The sequence below is a fragment of the Leptonychotes weddellii genome, chromosome 10, assembly GCF_054177405.1.
Source record: "Leptonychotes weddellii isolate Sample4059 chromosome 10, ASM5417740v2, whole genome shotgun sequence".
NCBI classification, from domain to species: Eukaryota; Metazoa; Chordata; class Mammalia; order Carnivora; family Phocidae; genus Leptonychotes; species Leptonychotes weddellii.
In genome coordinates this window covers 55866029-55882526 of record NC_138378.1, presented here as the reverse complement: position 1 = coordinate 55882526, position 16498 = coordinate 55866029, and the positions used below count along the sequence as shown (strand labels likewise).

At 39.0% G+C, this 16498-nt stretch overlaps 1 protein-coding gene across 3 annotated transcripts in view; it reads left to right on the top strand.

Moving 5' to 3' along the window:
- Window positions 1-10396, top strand: part of SRBD1 (S1 RNA binding domain 1) — a 197884-nt gene extending 187488 nt beyond the window's left edge. For all 3 annotated transcript variants that reach the window (XM_081833502.1, XM_081833501.1, XM_081833503.1), the window contains exons 20-21: window positions 5832-6016; window positions 9505-10396. In XM_081833502.1, coding sequence (XP_081689628.1) covers window positions 5832-6016; window positions 9505-9794 — 475 coding nt within the window. In that variant the 3' untranslated portion in view covers window positions 9795-10396. The remainder of the gene's footprint in view (window positions 1-5831; window positions 6017-9504) is intronic.
- The last annotated feature ends 6102 nt before the right edge of the window (window positions 10397-16498 follow it).

Below are 16498 nucleotides of genomic sequence, written 5' to 3'. Positions count from 1 at the left end.
ACATTTATTAAGTTCTTCAGAAGTTAGAAGCAGGTAACAGTCTGATGCTTATAAACCAAGTCTTTTGGAAGACAAACTGCATTTCTTAATCTATGACAGCTTCTCCTTTTCAGATCCTCTTGTTTTTGTTTTTGTTTATGTTTTGTTCCTGCTACTCATAAATGCAAGAGTGCGTTTAGACGCACGAAGTGCTCCAAAGACCCTCCACGTGATACCAAGCCAATGTGACTGAAGATGCCCCCGGCTGCTGCCTGGATAGCTGCACACCATTTAAAACTATACTCTCAGATAAAAGTCTGTAAGGGCTTCCAGAAAAATTCCTTTATCCTGTCTGTAAGGGTTACATTTTTAAAAAGTATCTGCAGTTTTCAAAAGCCAGTTAGCTGTAAGTTCTTGTGAAAAATTGCTTGCTGTAAGTTTTTGTGGTTGATTACATGCTAAGAAAAGCCATTTAAACCTTGTCTTCACTGACCTCCCAGCTTCTGCAGTACAGTAGGTTGTTCCATAAATGCACTGTCCTTGCACTCTACTTGAATTTACCAGTACTTGTAGATTTTGCACCAGCAACGATTTTTAAAGATTTTGGCCCAGTTCAGTGTCTCGGTTTCACAAAGAGGCTAGAAGTTTGGAAAGGTTCTTTGATGATTAAAGTGCAACTCACGTTGCTGCCCTTTTGACTTGGCTGCTGAAACAGCAGATGTGGTAAAGCCAGCACACTCTGTTTAAGCTGAACTAAGTGTGCACTGCTGTGTGTTCACCTGTCTAAATTCAGCTCCCCATAGGTAGCGTAAAAGGACCAATGGGTCTTTCTCTTTTGCCACATTGGAATTTATATTTAGCCTTTAATATTAAGAGCAGATTTAAAAATATATATTGAATCTGTGGGTTTTGGTGTAACAGATTATTCCTGAACTTTCATTTATGTCCCACCACTTACTCTACAATCACAGTTAGAGGGCCGGGTTTACTTGAAGAGTACAAGCTCTCTTTTTAAATCACTGAGCAGGGGCGCCTGGGTGGCTCAGTTGGTTAAGCGACTGCCTTCGGCTCAGGTCATGATCCTGGAGTCCCGGGATCGAGTCCCGCATCGGGCTCCCTGCTCGGCAGGGAGTCTGCTTCTCCCTCTGACCTTCCTCCCTCTCATGCTCTCTGTCTCTCATTCTCTCTCTCTCAAATAAATAAATAAAATCTTTAAAAAATAAATAAATAAATCACTGAGCATCTCCCTGTATTACAAATTATGACCTGCTTTGTCTGTACCTACTTATTTATAAAATGACTGTGCTCTTGCATTTAATGTTTTGTTTATTGATATCATTACAACTGAGTAAAACTAATGGATAAAAATAAGCCAGTACAAAAGTCTCCTTTGGAACTGTTGAGAATGGGTAGACAGCCACAGGCACTTTGCCCTTGTAGCACGGTTCTTCAGGCTGTGTGTTGGGCCCCCAAAGTACGTGCTAATAGTAAGTTGTTCTTGAAGTGATGGACTTGCATCACCATGGTTCTTCTGTGCTCTGTCGGGCGCCATGGTACTTTAATGTAATGAACCCAGTCCTGGGCTCCCAAACTGAACGGATATATCTGAAGTCTTACTAATCTTGAGAATTTCTTATTCTTTTTTTTTTTTATTATGTTATGTTAATCACCATACATTACATCATTAGTTTTTGATGTAGTGTTCCATGATTCATTGTTTGTGTATAACACCCAGTGCTCCATTCAATACATGCCCTCTTTAATACCCATCACCAGGATAACCCATCCCCCCACTCCCCTCCCCTCTAGAACCCTCAGTTTGTTTCTCAGATTCCATAGTCTCTCATGGTTCGTCTCCCCCTCTGATTCCCTCCCCCTTCATTTTTCCCTTCCTACTATCTTCTTCTTTTTTTTTTTTTTAACATATAATGTATTATTTGTTTCAGAGGTACAGGTCTGTGATTCAACAGTCTTACACAATTCACAGTGCTCACCATAGCACATATCTTCCCCAATGTCTATCACCCAGCCACCCCATGCCTCCCACCCCCCACCACTCCAGCAACCTTCAGTTTGTTTCCTGAGATTAAGATACTGAGCGAAATAAGTCAATCAGAGAAAGACATGTATCATATGACCTCACTGATATGAGGAATTCTTAATCTCAGAATTTCTTATTCTTTGGGAAGAATCTTCCAAAGACTTACTCTGGATGGGAAGAATATTGCATTTGTAACAAATTTTCTGTTGAAAGTATCAGTGATTTTAGGTTATATAAGCATTCTGCTCAAAAAATAAGCATTATCTCTGCTGCAAGGTCTGTATTTTAACTTTGTGCAGATGTGCGCTAAAAGAACATGATGTGCTTATTTGTTGCATTTATGCTACTTTCTTATTTTAAGATGAAATTACATATTAAATAAAAACAGCAGCTCGGGCCACAGTCCTTAGCAAACTAAAAAAGCCTTGCAGAGACAGTGGAGAAAATGATGCCATGACTTTAATAACTCATTGACTTTTGAGAGAATTGTCTACATAAATGCCTTTATGTAGTAATTTCTTTGTGGAATTTATCAGTATTAACTGTCTCCTGTTTAAAACCTAATCTGCCGGGGTGCCTGGGTGGCTCAGTCGTTAAGTGTCTGCCTTCGGCTCAGGTCATGGTCCCGGGGTCCTGGGATCGAGCCCCACATCGGGCTGTCTGCTCGACAGGAAGCCTGCTTCTCCCTCTCCCACTCCCCCTGCTTATGTTCCCTCTCTCACTGTGTCTCTCTCTGTCAAATAAATAAAATCTTTAAAAAAATAAATAAATAAAATAAAACTAATCTGCCATTAAATTGTGTTGGTGAAATGTTACCAGAAGTATTATGTTTTATATCTTAACCAAACACATCACTTATTTTGACATGACTGCAGTTATAAACAGACACACACTATGTGTATGGCATGAAACTCCAGTCAGTGAAAATAGCTGTGTGGCCTTGGGCAAAATATTTAACTTCCCTGAACCTCAGTTTTCCTTTTCTGTATGATAGGACACCTAGCTTTTAGGATTCTTGTTAGGATTGGATGAACACCTCTATCAAGCACTAGCATAATGCCCGGCACTTACTTTTCAGTACTGTGTTCCAAGCTTCATAAAGTGTATTGTATTTTTATATGGTATTTTTGAGGCAGAAAGTACTTTGTATTTAGTGTTACTTATCATACCCACTTCTAAAATGAAACTTTCTATTGCATGTTACTTATCACATTCAACTCCAGGGCCAGAATTCAGAAAATGTAGAATAAATTTTTCTTAGGCTACTTAACACATGTTTCTTGAGTGATTACCAGGTGTAAAGCATTGTTTCCTATCATTTACAGTTGAATATATTTGAAATCCAGTAAGGGAGAGGTCAATCTGAATTCTATTCCCAGTTTATTTTATAGTCCCTCTTCCCTTTGGTTTTGCTATTTTCCTTTTTCTGTAAGCCTGTTGTAACTTTAAGAAAGTTTTCAAAATAAAGTAACATTTGACTTTGTTCCATAGTCATTTAAAAATAGGGTTGATCAATATGAAGTGTTAGCTAGGAGCACAATTTGGTACTTTTTTATTGATTTCAGTTACCTTCTGTATGTGAGAATGAAAATGATATATGAAATATGCACCCAGGTTAAACAGACCAATTTTCTTCTTACATCTGCAACTACTATAAACAGAATTCCTTATATGGAAGTGACTTTGGTAGCAGTTAGTCCCCCTCTCTCTCTCGCTCTCTCTCACACACACACACACACGCAGACACACAACACCCATGCACACGCACACGCGCACACGCACACGCACACGCACACACACAACCTCAAAACTCCAAGCAGCCTTCTGAGCCAGTGTTTTTGTTACTGAGGCCAAGACTTATACAGTGCTTTAGGAATTTTTTGCCATTTAGTTAACTTTCATTAATTATAAAATGCCATTCAAGGTTATAGATTTACAGCCCATGAATATGCTTTGGCATTTTAACAGTTGATTGTAAGCCAGAATCTTGAGGATTTGAAAGATGTTCTACCAAATAGCTAGTTGCAGACTGATCAAGCCAAGAGGATAAATACCAGGGAAGCCTGCTCAGCAGGACATGCATTGATGAGAAAGTTGTGCAGAGAAGTTGGCTGTGGGCAAAAGTTGTCATGTGTCATCTGTCCCGTCAGTCAGAGCTTCAACAACTGTTCCCTGTCACCAGGGCCCTTATGTGCTACTGCTTGTCCAATAGCACTAACAGATACTGGCTGCCTCTCTGGGGGGTGGGGGCTGGGGAAGCCATGGACACACAGACTTACATCGTATGTCTCACTGGCCACCAGTTTGGACAGAAGGTCATTTCCAAAAAGAGAGACCAAGCGCCAATTCCTTGGTCTTTCATTAGACCACGAACCAAGATATATTCTCAAGAGAATTAGTTGGATTTTGGAGAATCTATCTGTTTTTGACTAAAAATGTAGGATGGAAATGTAGGAAGATTGCCCACTTGAACACAAAATATGTCCTAAATGAGAGATGAGAGCACTTTCTCCACCAGATGCTGGATTATCAGTACTGCATGATCACTGAAGAAGCTTTTCTGGTGGAACAGAGCAATGCAAAGAAAGACTGGAAATGGCAAGCATTCCTTTTGTGATAATGCAGCAATCTGCCAAATGGGATATATCCCAGTTCTGATGATGGACAAGCCTCCAACAGTTTCCTTTTTCCCTTCTTGTATTCCAGAGACATCCTTAGAGGAAAGGATTTGAGGGCATTAGTATTACTATCTGTCTGATTCCTGTGTTGACATTTTTAAAGTGCCATTAATCATAGGAAATGGAACTTAATGATGTTGAAAAATACCCAGCCAAGAACTATCAAGAAAGTAAGCTACAGCCCAATATTCAGATGAAATTGAAGGGGGAAATGGTTTAACCCTTTCTTTTTTTCTTAGTTAACTTATTACTGAACTCCAAAGCTAGGTAATTGAGAGGCAGCAAGCAAGGGAAATGGTAAACATAGAAAAGGGAAATTGAGAAAGGCAGATATTTTTATTTTGTAAATATTGCAGCAATAATTTATACAGTATATAAAAACAATAGTCATCTCAAGATTATGTTATTAAGGTCTTACTTGCTTCCACACCTTCCATTTTGTAAGCAAGTACTTTTTCTTTTTGATATCCCCCCCCATATTTTTCCTTTGGACTCTGAATACTTAATGTACTTGATACAATTTAATCCACGTGAAGCTTGACTGTCAATGGAATTTGAGAATTAGTAGGCTGACAGTATGCTTGCTTAGGTAACACTGTCATCATGGATACTCAAAAAAAAAGTACAAAAAAGTATTCATGTGCCAGTGATATGGCACATGAATAACAAATTTTCATTTGTCAAAAGCTGGCCATGCTTACCGGGTATTTTGTTGGATTTTGAAATCATCAGTTCATTGTTTGCCTATTAGCTAATTTAAATTCAAATGAGTATTCCTAACTCAAATTTAGGAAACATAAGGTAAACAGGTATCCTTATTTAGAAAATATGTTTGACACTAAACTGTAACGAACATTACACTGTAAAGCGTTTCTGATGCTGATTTTGAGAACGTGCTTCACTGGAAAATAGCACAAGAACCTAAGTCCATCCCCTCCTTTTTTTTCCAAGACAGGTCATTCATTACAGCATGAGACACACATAGATTTTTAATCAAGACTGATTGATTGGTTGATTGATGATATATGGATCTGAGATGATTGAATTTTAGGGTGACCTGTATAAGGACTTTGGAAAATAAGTAATATTATTAGTAAGTGCTGGGTTTTTTGTTTGTTTGTTTGTTCCTGCAGGTTTTTGTCATTCATCAGAGGGACACTGTATGAGATTGGAAAGCCTGAAATGGAACAAAAAATAAATTCATTCCTTGAAAAGGAAGGAATAGAGAAAATTGCAGAAAGTTTGCAAACAACAGTTCACACCTTACAGGTCATCATAGATGGTCTCAGCCAGCCTGAAAGCTTCGATTTTCGAACAGGTAAATAATTAAATTTGAATAACAGCACCTTCATTTACATAGCTCACGTAATCTTCTATGGCCCTCACAACAAACCTCTGCCGTAGGCAAAACTGATACTATTCTCCATTCTGTACATGTGAAAACTAAAGCATCGTGCCCTTTCTTCAAAGTCATTGCAGTTGGTTAGCATCCAGAGCCAAAGCAAGAAGCAAGGTCTCCCGACGACTCCTTGTCCCATGCTTATTTTCCATCACACTAGACTAAATGCATCACACATTGGCTGCTGTGTGCATGGAGGCATACATTTTTCATAATCCTTTTGTAAGCTCTTCTTATCTTGTAGGAGCCAGAAGTCCAAGGTAAGACATTCAGTTCATAAACTAAAAAGTGAATCTTCTTCCTAAATTGTAGCCTTCCAAGTTCCTGGATTCTGTGTCAGTGAACACATTGAACAAATAAGATACTATCTCTCTGTTATTTTCCTTCTAATTAAAAGAGCTCTCAGCTTTCAGCATAGGTAGATGGTGAGGGAGGTATAACAGCCATAGTTGTTGAGGGCAATGACCCGATGAAAAAGAACTAAGGTATCAAGTAACCCACTTCCTAAGGATATTTGAATAGGAAGCTCTGAGATTTAAATGAATCTGCACTTGTCTCATAACCAGTTTTAGGATACTGTGTTTAAGGCTTGGTTCTTTTCATTCTGAGTTAGGCTCTGTTGAGGAGGTCAGATGTGCTTCTTTGAAAAGGTTTAAAGGAGTTTAAAAACACACCCAGTAATGGGCACCTGGCTGGCTCAGTCGGAAGAGCACGCAACTCTTGATCTCAGAGTTGTGAGTTCAAGCCCCACGTTGGGTGTAGAGATTACTAAAAAATAAATAAACTTAAAAAAAAAACACCCAGTAAGTTCATTATATTATTCCCTTAACTTTTCTGTAAGTCAGAAATTAATTTTTTTAAAGTCGGAGAAAAAATATATAAGATCTATGACAAAAATGTAGGAGTAGGAGCCTCCAGGGTGGTCCATCCAAAGTGGATGTTTCAGTAGACATACCCATCTCTATTTGGAGGCCTGATACCGTTGTATGTGAATTCCCTGGGTATTGTTTAGCAGGATACTAAGTTCTTAAACAGAGTGGGCTATGAGGCTGGTATGCCTAGGACACCACATTAGAAGATTGGTAAATATGCTCTCTCTAGCTGCAGGCCTCCTGTACTGGTTTTCTTGATCGTTTTTCTGTCTTGGTGTTGATTGCTCTGTTTTCCCAGTTACACTGCAGACTCAGAGTGAAAATCAACATTCAGATTATATGGTTCAATTAAACAACCAACTGCTAAGTAGAGGTCCTCACCTTGTCATGCCCTTAGTGAGCAGAAACACAGATGCATATGGGCTCTGGACCGAGCTTACCAGTTACTGCAGTGTTTATCATTGTGATAAGTGAAATTTCAAATAAGTCTCTTTAAACTCACTTTGGAATTGGCCTTTGCCCTTTGTGTAAGTCACAATTTTCAAAATGTCTGAAAGCTTTTATTTTAATACTAAAAATATCCCCAAGGGGGAAGGCAGACAGTCATACTTTTGAAGAGGCAGATAGTATTTTGGATGTTTCCTCATTACAGTATTTATAAACATTACATCTTTTCTTTTCTTCATTTTCTCAAAAGTATTTCCTCCCTTGATGCCTCTTTCTTTCCCCATACTCATCCTGTCTTCTGACAAAATTGATTCTATTTTATTAACACTCTGGTTGCCAGTTATTTTCCATAATTGGAGTCATCAGAAGCAGCCTAGTGACAGCCGACTGAATTTGTTGCCTTGGCAATCAAAGTGTTAAAGTTTGCCTGGTACATGGAGGATTTTCTGATTTCTCAGTGGCCCAGGCTGTCTTCAGGAACATGTTAAGTAGTTCCTGACTCTGATTTTCCATGCAAAATTAAACTAAGCAGCTGATCAGGAACCCTTGGGGAATCTATAGCAGCTGGACCTCTATAAGAGAATAGGATTTCCAAGCATAAAAACAATGCCTATGAGACCTCAGAGACCATCCTACCTCTGCCCTGATCAATGACTTAGTTTCACTTTGCTTTGACACAGTCTTTGCCCAGTGTAATATTACAACAGGTTTTTTTGCTTTTGGAATCCACTACTTGCAGTGTCAGGGAAAATTCTACAGAATCAATTCCAGTTTTCACATATTCCTTTTTTTATGAGGAAAATGAGATTTGAAGTTTAAAGAGGGTTTTTGTTTTGTTTTACTGGAAAAAGGTGAATTTAGAAAAAAAAAAAGAACAACTTGATTTCAGGATGGTTGGATGGGGGAGGGGAACCAAGAGGTGGCCAGTTGTTAGTACAACTGTAAAGGATAGCTTTAACAAGTAATCAGGATCAAGCCAACAGCTGTGGAGGAAAAGGAAGTGGGATGGGTGGAGGGAAAATGAGGTCTTAGTAAAAGGAGATCCAAGCTTAGAATGTTCTTTGTTATTAGAATCAACATTCAGTAATCCTAGGAAAGGGGGCCAAGAAGAGCATGGGAAAATGGAATCCACAGATAACCCAAAAGCCCCATTTAGACTGTTAGTTCTACCCTTCTCCCTCATAAAACCTTTGTTGTTGTTTTTGTTTTGTTTTTACTAGAGCCATGATTCCTTGGTATGCTTTATACCCACTTTTGGGAGGCCTGGTGTTAATGAACAGAGAAATGTACAGTGGGGCAAACAAGAAAAGAGGGCTGTAAGGAACTTGAGAGCAGGGATCTGTGTGTCTTCATCTTTGTATCTCTAGCACCCAGCGGAGTGCCTGGACAGGAGATCATACTAGGAGCTAATAAATGTTTAATGACTTGAACTGAAAAAGGAGAAAGAAGATTAGGTTCCTGGCTGCTCTGGGTTTCTGAGCCATAGATAATCAAGAATGTATTAAGTTTTGATTGGACAAGTATATTCAAAATGGACAGAAGTTGATTCCTGAATTCCAAATTCGTGGAGGGAAATGAGAGAAGAGAACATTTTAATTTCAAATGTTGATGTACTTTCTACCACCTTTAAACAGTTTGCAAATTCAGGTACCGGGGGAAAAAAATCTCCCAATTTTCTGTCTTTAAAAGTCTTAACTTTCCCAGTGTTTGTGATTTGGCCTTATATATTCATTGAGCAAAGATATTTTCTCATCACCTTCTCATAAAGAGGAAAATAAGACTCTCTATTCTTCTCAATCCTTGTGTATAGTGCTAATGTTTGCATGCTAGCAAGATAGAGTTTGAGGAGAAGAAAATGAGTAAATTTTCTTGTGTTGTTCCTACTATGTGAATGCTGCTTCTTCAATTAAGATGCATTTTCTCTGAAGGCAAGCCTGGGTTTCAGCTCTTTTATGCTCCCTCTCAGTGTTGACTAGTGGTCTGGGCACATAACTGATATGTAGTAAATACTTATTTACTAATGTATATTGTGTCCAGGAAGTATAGTACCTACTATTTACACTGTCTTTTGTCCCCTTTTCCTTGTAGATTTTGATAAACCTGATTTCAAGAGAAGCATTGTCTGCTTGGAAGACCTGCAGGTTGGGACAGTTCTTACAGGCAAAGTCGAGAATGCGACTCTGTTTGGAATTTTTGTAGATATAGGAGTGGGGAGATCAGGGCTGATTCCCATACGAAATGTAACAGAAGCAAAACTTTCTAAAACAAAGAAGAGAAGGAGTCTTGGACTGGGCCCTGGAGAAAGAGTGGAAGTCCAAGTACTCAACATTGACATCCCCCGATCGAGGATTACTCTGGACCTCATTCGGGTGTTGTGAGTGTCGCACTAAAGATCAAACACTGATTTTATTTTCTCGTTTCTAGAGATGGGCAAGAATAAGTCAGGTGTTTGTGAATTCTAGGTGGCAGATGAGAAAGAATTCACTCAATATCAGAAGTATTTTTCAAACACTTGCCTTACTTTTCCTTCTGAATAAATAGGAAACTAACAGCTCAATTTCTTTTCCCCTTAAAGAAAACAACTAATAGACATCCTCATGTGGTTTTATTTAGTAATGATTTTCTGACCCAAATTTTATTTTTTGTACTTCATCTTTGACTCCTTTTGCATTTTGTATAACAGATTGTCGTTTCATTTCTACTTGCCAGCTTGCTTTGCTGGACTTGTATGGAATTGTCTTCTTGATTTGAATTGTACATTGTTTCTTGACATAGGGCAGGCAGTGGTTAGCCCTCCCTTTTTACAGATTTTTTAATCAGGCCTTTTGGACTTGATTCATGATTTTCTCTTGCCAAGCAAATAAAAAATACGCCAATTAGATAGATCCTGATGTGTTTGTAACCATCAAGTGAATGGCTCAAAACATTTCTGAGAAGTATATATGTATTGATCCCTACAATAAAGTTCTGTGGCTAGTGACCTTGTTTTTGTTATGTTGATTCAGTGAATGACCTAGGAGTCCTTCCTAATTAAAGATGTGGCACATATTCATGCAAATTTCATATAAGCCAACTGTGCCTTTGGGCAAGAGGGAAGCCTTGGGAAACTTGAAGAATGGCATTCAGTTTGACTTTGCTTAGCACCGAAGGTATTTTCTTTCTTAAGCATTAGAACTAAACCTCAAATGGGGAAAGAAAGAGCCTTCCTAAAGAGTGACTGTAGATTAGGTGTGAAGGGGCAAAAAAAAACAAGTAGATAAAGCAAGTGACTCTTAACTCTGTTTTTATTCAGTGGAGATGGTAAGTATTAGCATAACCATTCAGGGTAAAAATTATTTAAATAGAGCCCACACTGGACTGGGGTCTTGTCCATTCTGGCTGCCCTGGTTAATTTGCTTAATGGATTCTGGCATGACTGAATGAGTACCTGGTTTTCTCCATGTGTAATGAGTGGAGGATGCTTACTAAAGAGGGTGACCGTCCTGCTTTTTTGCCTGGGACAGTCCTAGTAAACACTCATTGTCCTGGTAGAGGTTTTTCATAGTACTTCTTTTTATTCCCAAACTTCCCCATTGTTCATAATAAATCATATGATCATCGTAGTAGTATAGTCCCTTACAGAGTGGTAAATTGGACTGTGTTTATTGACGGTTCTGCCTGGTAGTTTGCTAATCTCACAATATTCAGTCTTCCAACTGGTGTACGTAGATCTTTTTAATGCAGTAGCTCCCTTAAAAGTTGTGTAACTCAAGGCTTGTTTTCCCAACAGTTTCATTTCTGAAATGCTTTTCTCTCTTACTGGTCTTCAAGTGACAATGGATCTTAATGTTGTAACTTTAAGTTGACCTTCCTATTCCTTCCAGTGTTCTTCCTGGTTCATAATTTGTAGATCAGTGATGAGTAATATGCACCCAGAGAGTCTTATTCTGAAGCCTGCAATGTAATTTCAAACAAATGCTTTTTTTTTAATTGAGGCATAATTGGCATATAACCTTATGTTAGTTTCAGTTGTACGACATGATTTGATATTTGTATGTATTTCAAAATGATTACCATAATAAATCTAGTTAACATCTATCACCATATATAGTCAAACAAATGCTTTTTGGGAAGATGCCTTCTCCTTGGCCACTTTGAATACCAGAACCAGAGCAGTGGAAGCAGCTCCATTGACCTGGTAGCTAAGCCCTTGTAGACACAAGAACTTGATATTGCACTAGGTTGCATGGTTTGTCCTGTCTAGCCCAAGCATCGTCGAAGCTCTGTAAGGCCTAGCCTGGGAAAAGTGGGGCATGTCTCTTTCGTCTTGTACCCCTAGAATGTAGCATGGCGCTTGGTGATCAGTATGTTCAATTAATCCTAGTCCCTATCCTACCAATAATCCACAATGTGCTTTTGATCTGGTGTCTTTACTTCTCTGGGCCTCCTTTTCCCAAGTTTAAAATGGGGATGATGGTAATAAAGCATTCATTCTCCCAGAATTTTTTTTCTTTTTCTTTTTCTTTTATTATGTTATGTTAATCACCATACATTACATCATTAGTTTTTGATGTAGTGTTCCATGATTCATTGTTTGCGTATAATACCCAGTGCTCCATTCAGTACGTGCCCTCTTTAATACTCATCACTAGGCTAACCCATCCCCCCATCCCCCTCCCCTCTAGAACCCTCAGTTTGTTTCTCAGAGTCCATAGTCTCTCATGGTTTGTCTCCCCCTCTGATTTCCCCCCCTTCATTTTTCCCTTCCTGCTATCTTCTTCTTTTTGATTCTCCCAGAATTTATTGGTGGCCTCCTGAGTGCCAGGCATGGTGTTAGACACTGACCATACAATTATGATGGAAAAATAGACATTATCCCTACCCTTATGGAACTTAGAGTCTATTGAGGAAAAAAGAATCATTAACCGAGAAATCACATACAAATATAAAATTACAAGCAGAATAAGCAATATAATTGTGACAGCATATAATAGATAGGTTTACCTAGTCAGAAATGTCAGAAAATATTTCAGTGGGGTTTGACTGAAATGTGAAAGATGACCAGAAGTTAACTAGGACACATATTTTGTTGACCTTAGCAAGCATTGTTTCTGATGAATGATGGGGGGTGAGAGCCTGATTAGAGTGGGTTTAAAAGAGAGTGGGAGGAGTTAGATTTGGGATAGCGAATATAGACAATTTGTTCAGGAGGTTTGGCTGTTAAGCAATAAGAGAAATATTATAGTGGTTAGAAGGGGAGAATGGAGTCCAGAGAGAGTTCTTGTATTTTTTTAAGAAGAAATAATAATATGGACAAGTGGAAATGAGCTAGTAAAACTAGAAAATTTGAGATAGGAGACAGAGGAGAATCGCTGGAGTGATATATCCTTGAGTGGATGAGACTGGGTGGAATGTAGTACACAGTCTGAGATAGAAATATAAACAGTTTGTCCGTATTAACAAGAGAAGATTGTATGGGCCCAGATGTAGGTAGGAGGCTGTGGTGATGGGAGCTCATCGAGGATCTCCTTGGGTCGCTTCTATTTTTCTCATTGAAATAAAAAGGAAGGTCATCATAGGCCTGAAGATCTGGAGTAAAGGGAGTTGGAGGTGTGAGAAGAAAGGAAAAGAAAAGGAAAACAAAGCAAAGGATGAAAGAGTAAAAAGCCTAGGGAAATAGAGTATGACTTCTGGGCAGTGTTAAATGTTCCACTGAGGGGTCAGGGTCAGTCAAGTGGAGGATCGGTCCACTTGCTTATCTGTTTTTCTTCCACCACACCAGCAGGGTGAGCACAGGTGGAGAGGTAGATCTAATCAGGGTTGGGAGTTTGCCAAGCAAGTAAAATGGACAGAAAGGCAAGGAAGTTAAGGGCATGTAGACAAAGAAATTGTTGACCATGGAATTTAAACTCTGTAAGAAGGAAAGCAAGAGTATAAGGGGAGAATGAGGGGCAGTGAAAAAGTACAGGATTAATGATTGTAGGTCCTGAGGGAGGAATTTTAGAGTGGGGATAACAGAGGACATAATGGGTGAAAGAGTGGCTGTCAGCAGTGGGATGCTTAACTCTGAAATGACAGGTTTCGGGGTTGCAGTGCTTGGTAATTACAAAGGGTAGGGAATGATTACGGGAATAAGTAGCAGAGGTACGGGACAAGGATAAGATCGTTAGAAAAGAGGAAGACAAGGAACTGAACCACTTCAGGAAGGATTATGTGGCTAATTTTAGGAGGCTGTTACAGTAATGCAGGCATAAAATAATGGTGGCTTGGACAAGAATGTTAGTGGTAGAAATGGTGAGATGGCATGGGATACTCTATATATTTGGAAGATGAAGGCAGAGCCAAACAGGATTTCCTGGTGTATTGGATAGAAGACGTGAGACAGACAAGAGTCTAGGATGGTTTTGGGCCTAAGCAACTAGAAGGATGAAATTGTTATCTACTGAGGTGGAAAAGGCTGTCTTGGACAGTTTTAGTGAAGGACTTCATTTAGAACCAGTTAAATTTGAGATCCTCATTAGACATCTAAGTGGAGATGCCAAACAGGCTCTTTCAGCCTAAAGTTCCAGGGAGAGGCCTGGGCTGGAAGTGTCGGTGGCCAGCAGCATAAAACTGTACCCACAGCCACAAGGCTGACTAAGATCACCAATGTGTATAAATTCTTTGAACATCTCCCTAAGGGCAGGAATCTCTCTTATCGTGACAGGGCCTGCCTGGGTGCCTATTCAGAATTCTCCCCTCCTTCCTTACTAAAAGAATTCGCATCTGAGGGGAACATAATGTGACTAATGGACACGGATGTGGCCATGTGGTGTAGTCCTGGCCAGTGAGTGTAGGTAAAAGTCAGGGGACGGGATTCTAGAAAGGCTAGAAATAGTGGGGACGTCAGGCCCAGCTATCATACTTTTTTTATCCTTTGCCCTTGCCCTCCTTCCTGCTCAGAATGCAGACAGAATGCTGGAGGTGCTGGAGGTCAGACAGTGACAAACACTCAATAGGGACTGCTGGACAGAAAGATAGAAAGTCCCTGAACCCATCTTGGCATTGTAGAGTCACACAACAGCCCTGAATTGCCTACTCTGGACTTCACATGAGGTGAGAAAAACAAGCTTTATTCATTCAAGCTGTTGAGGGGGCAGAGGGAGGTTTACAGTAATGTATATTCCCTAATATGCATTTATGTGGTGCCTTACTAAATCCCCTGTACATAGAAAAAAACTAGCATGTGACAGGGACTCAACAAATGTTGATTGGATGAATAAATATAAAAGAGTCCAACAAAAATGATCGAATATAAAATGTTCCCCAAATCCAGTTTTCCTTAATCATGTTAGACAATATGATGGAATAAACAGTTCCCATTTATTACAACAACACACGATAAAATATCTAGAAATAATCTAACAAACAATGTACAGGATCTGTATGAAGACAATTTAGAAAACTCTACTATTGAATATAAAATAAAAGTAGAAAACATTAAGGCATGCCATGTTCCTGGATTGGAAGACATGGTTTTGTAGAAAGATCAGTCCTCCAAAAATTATTATATGTCTACTTTGGGCACAATTCTAATCAGCTTTGCTTTTGTTTGTATGTTTATTTACACTTAAGTTAAAAATTAAGCTTATTTGGAAGGATTATGTGAAGAAAGTCAAAACAATACCTTAAAAGAATATGAGGGAATAGTAAGTATGAGGGAATTTGTCCTTCCAGATATTAAAGTATAGTGAAGAGCTGCCATAATTTAAACAGTGTGGTACTAACACAGAAAGAGACAAACAGAAGGGAGGAATAAACAGAATTCAAAATCAGTGGGGATTTAATGTACATTAAAGTGGCATTTCATAGTGGGGCAAAATCATATTACCATGCTACACACAAAAATACATTCCAGATGCGTTAAACATAAGTAAAATGTTTAAAGAACTACAAGCAAACATAGAAGAGCTTTACAAAGTGATTGAAGAGCCATGGTTGCAGAATGCAAGAAAAACAGAACAATGGGCCTGTAGACTCACAGTTCCACTCAGAAGACATATTTTGGACGCCCAGCATGAGACCCTGTGCCAGGTGCTGGGGACAAAAGATGAATATGATATCTTTTGAGGATGTCTGCAGCCACGGGGAGCTGGAATTTAAGCTGTAGTGCAGAATATTTTAAGTTAAATCTCATGGGCATTTTGGAGTTAAACCTGGCTGCTATCTACTTTAGAATATGGTATCATCCCAAATCATTTGAAGCCACAAGATCCTTTGGAATACTTGGTTTTGTATTAATGGAGTGCTCATGTTGAGGTGTCTATATATCTGACCCTGACCTCAGAGTTAGCACTTGTGTTAAAATTGGAGATGGAAAGAAGGGACAGAATGGAAAAAAACAAAAATACGTATTTAGTCAGTCTTTTCATTTTGGCTTCCTGCCTGAAATCAGTCATAATGAGTTGGATTTAAATAACAGATCATGGAGAACTTCAGAATGACTGGGCTTATTGCCAGAGCAGTCTGTTCCACAGGAAGAAAGATATAGATTTCTTCCCACTCATTCATTTTATATGGTGAAGATGATTCTGTGCGTGGAGGCTGGGTTTATTATTTAGAGGGAGCGTAGGATAAGCAGACTCTGGTCCTGTCAGCACCAAAAATTACCTTTTTAGAAATTAAACCCTTCCCCCAGAAAAGATTTGCTATTCACTTAGCTCATATCAAGAATCTAAATAAGGATTATAATACCCCCCCCAAGTATTTTTAAGGAGAAAAGCCTATCCCAAGAAGAACGGAAATAAATTATTAATCTAAATACTACAGGGAAACCTCTCAGATACCAGAGAATTTGTCAGAGCTATATAACCCATCTCATGTGACAGGTCAATCCGAGCAGAAAAATCTGAAGTTAAAAATGCAGTGTTGAAGGGAGAGATGGGGTGACAGACAGAGAGCAGTGGAATAGCCCAGCATTGTTTATCTCAAGTTTTGAAAGTCTTGTTTTATCTAAGTAATGAGGCCAAATGTAAGTCTCCAGATTTGTCATAGAATTTTGCAAAAGCAGACAAGTAACAGCCTGCTGTTAGCCTGCTACTAAAACCTTCTCAATTCTGACACA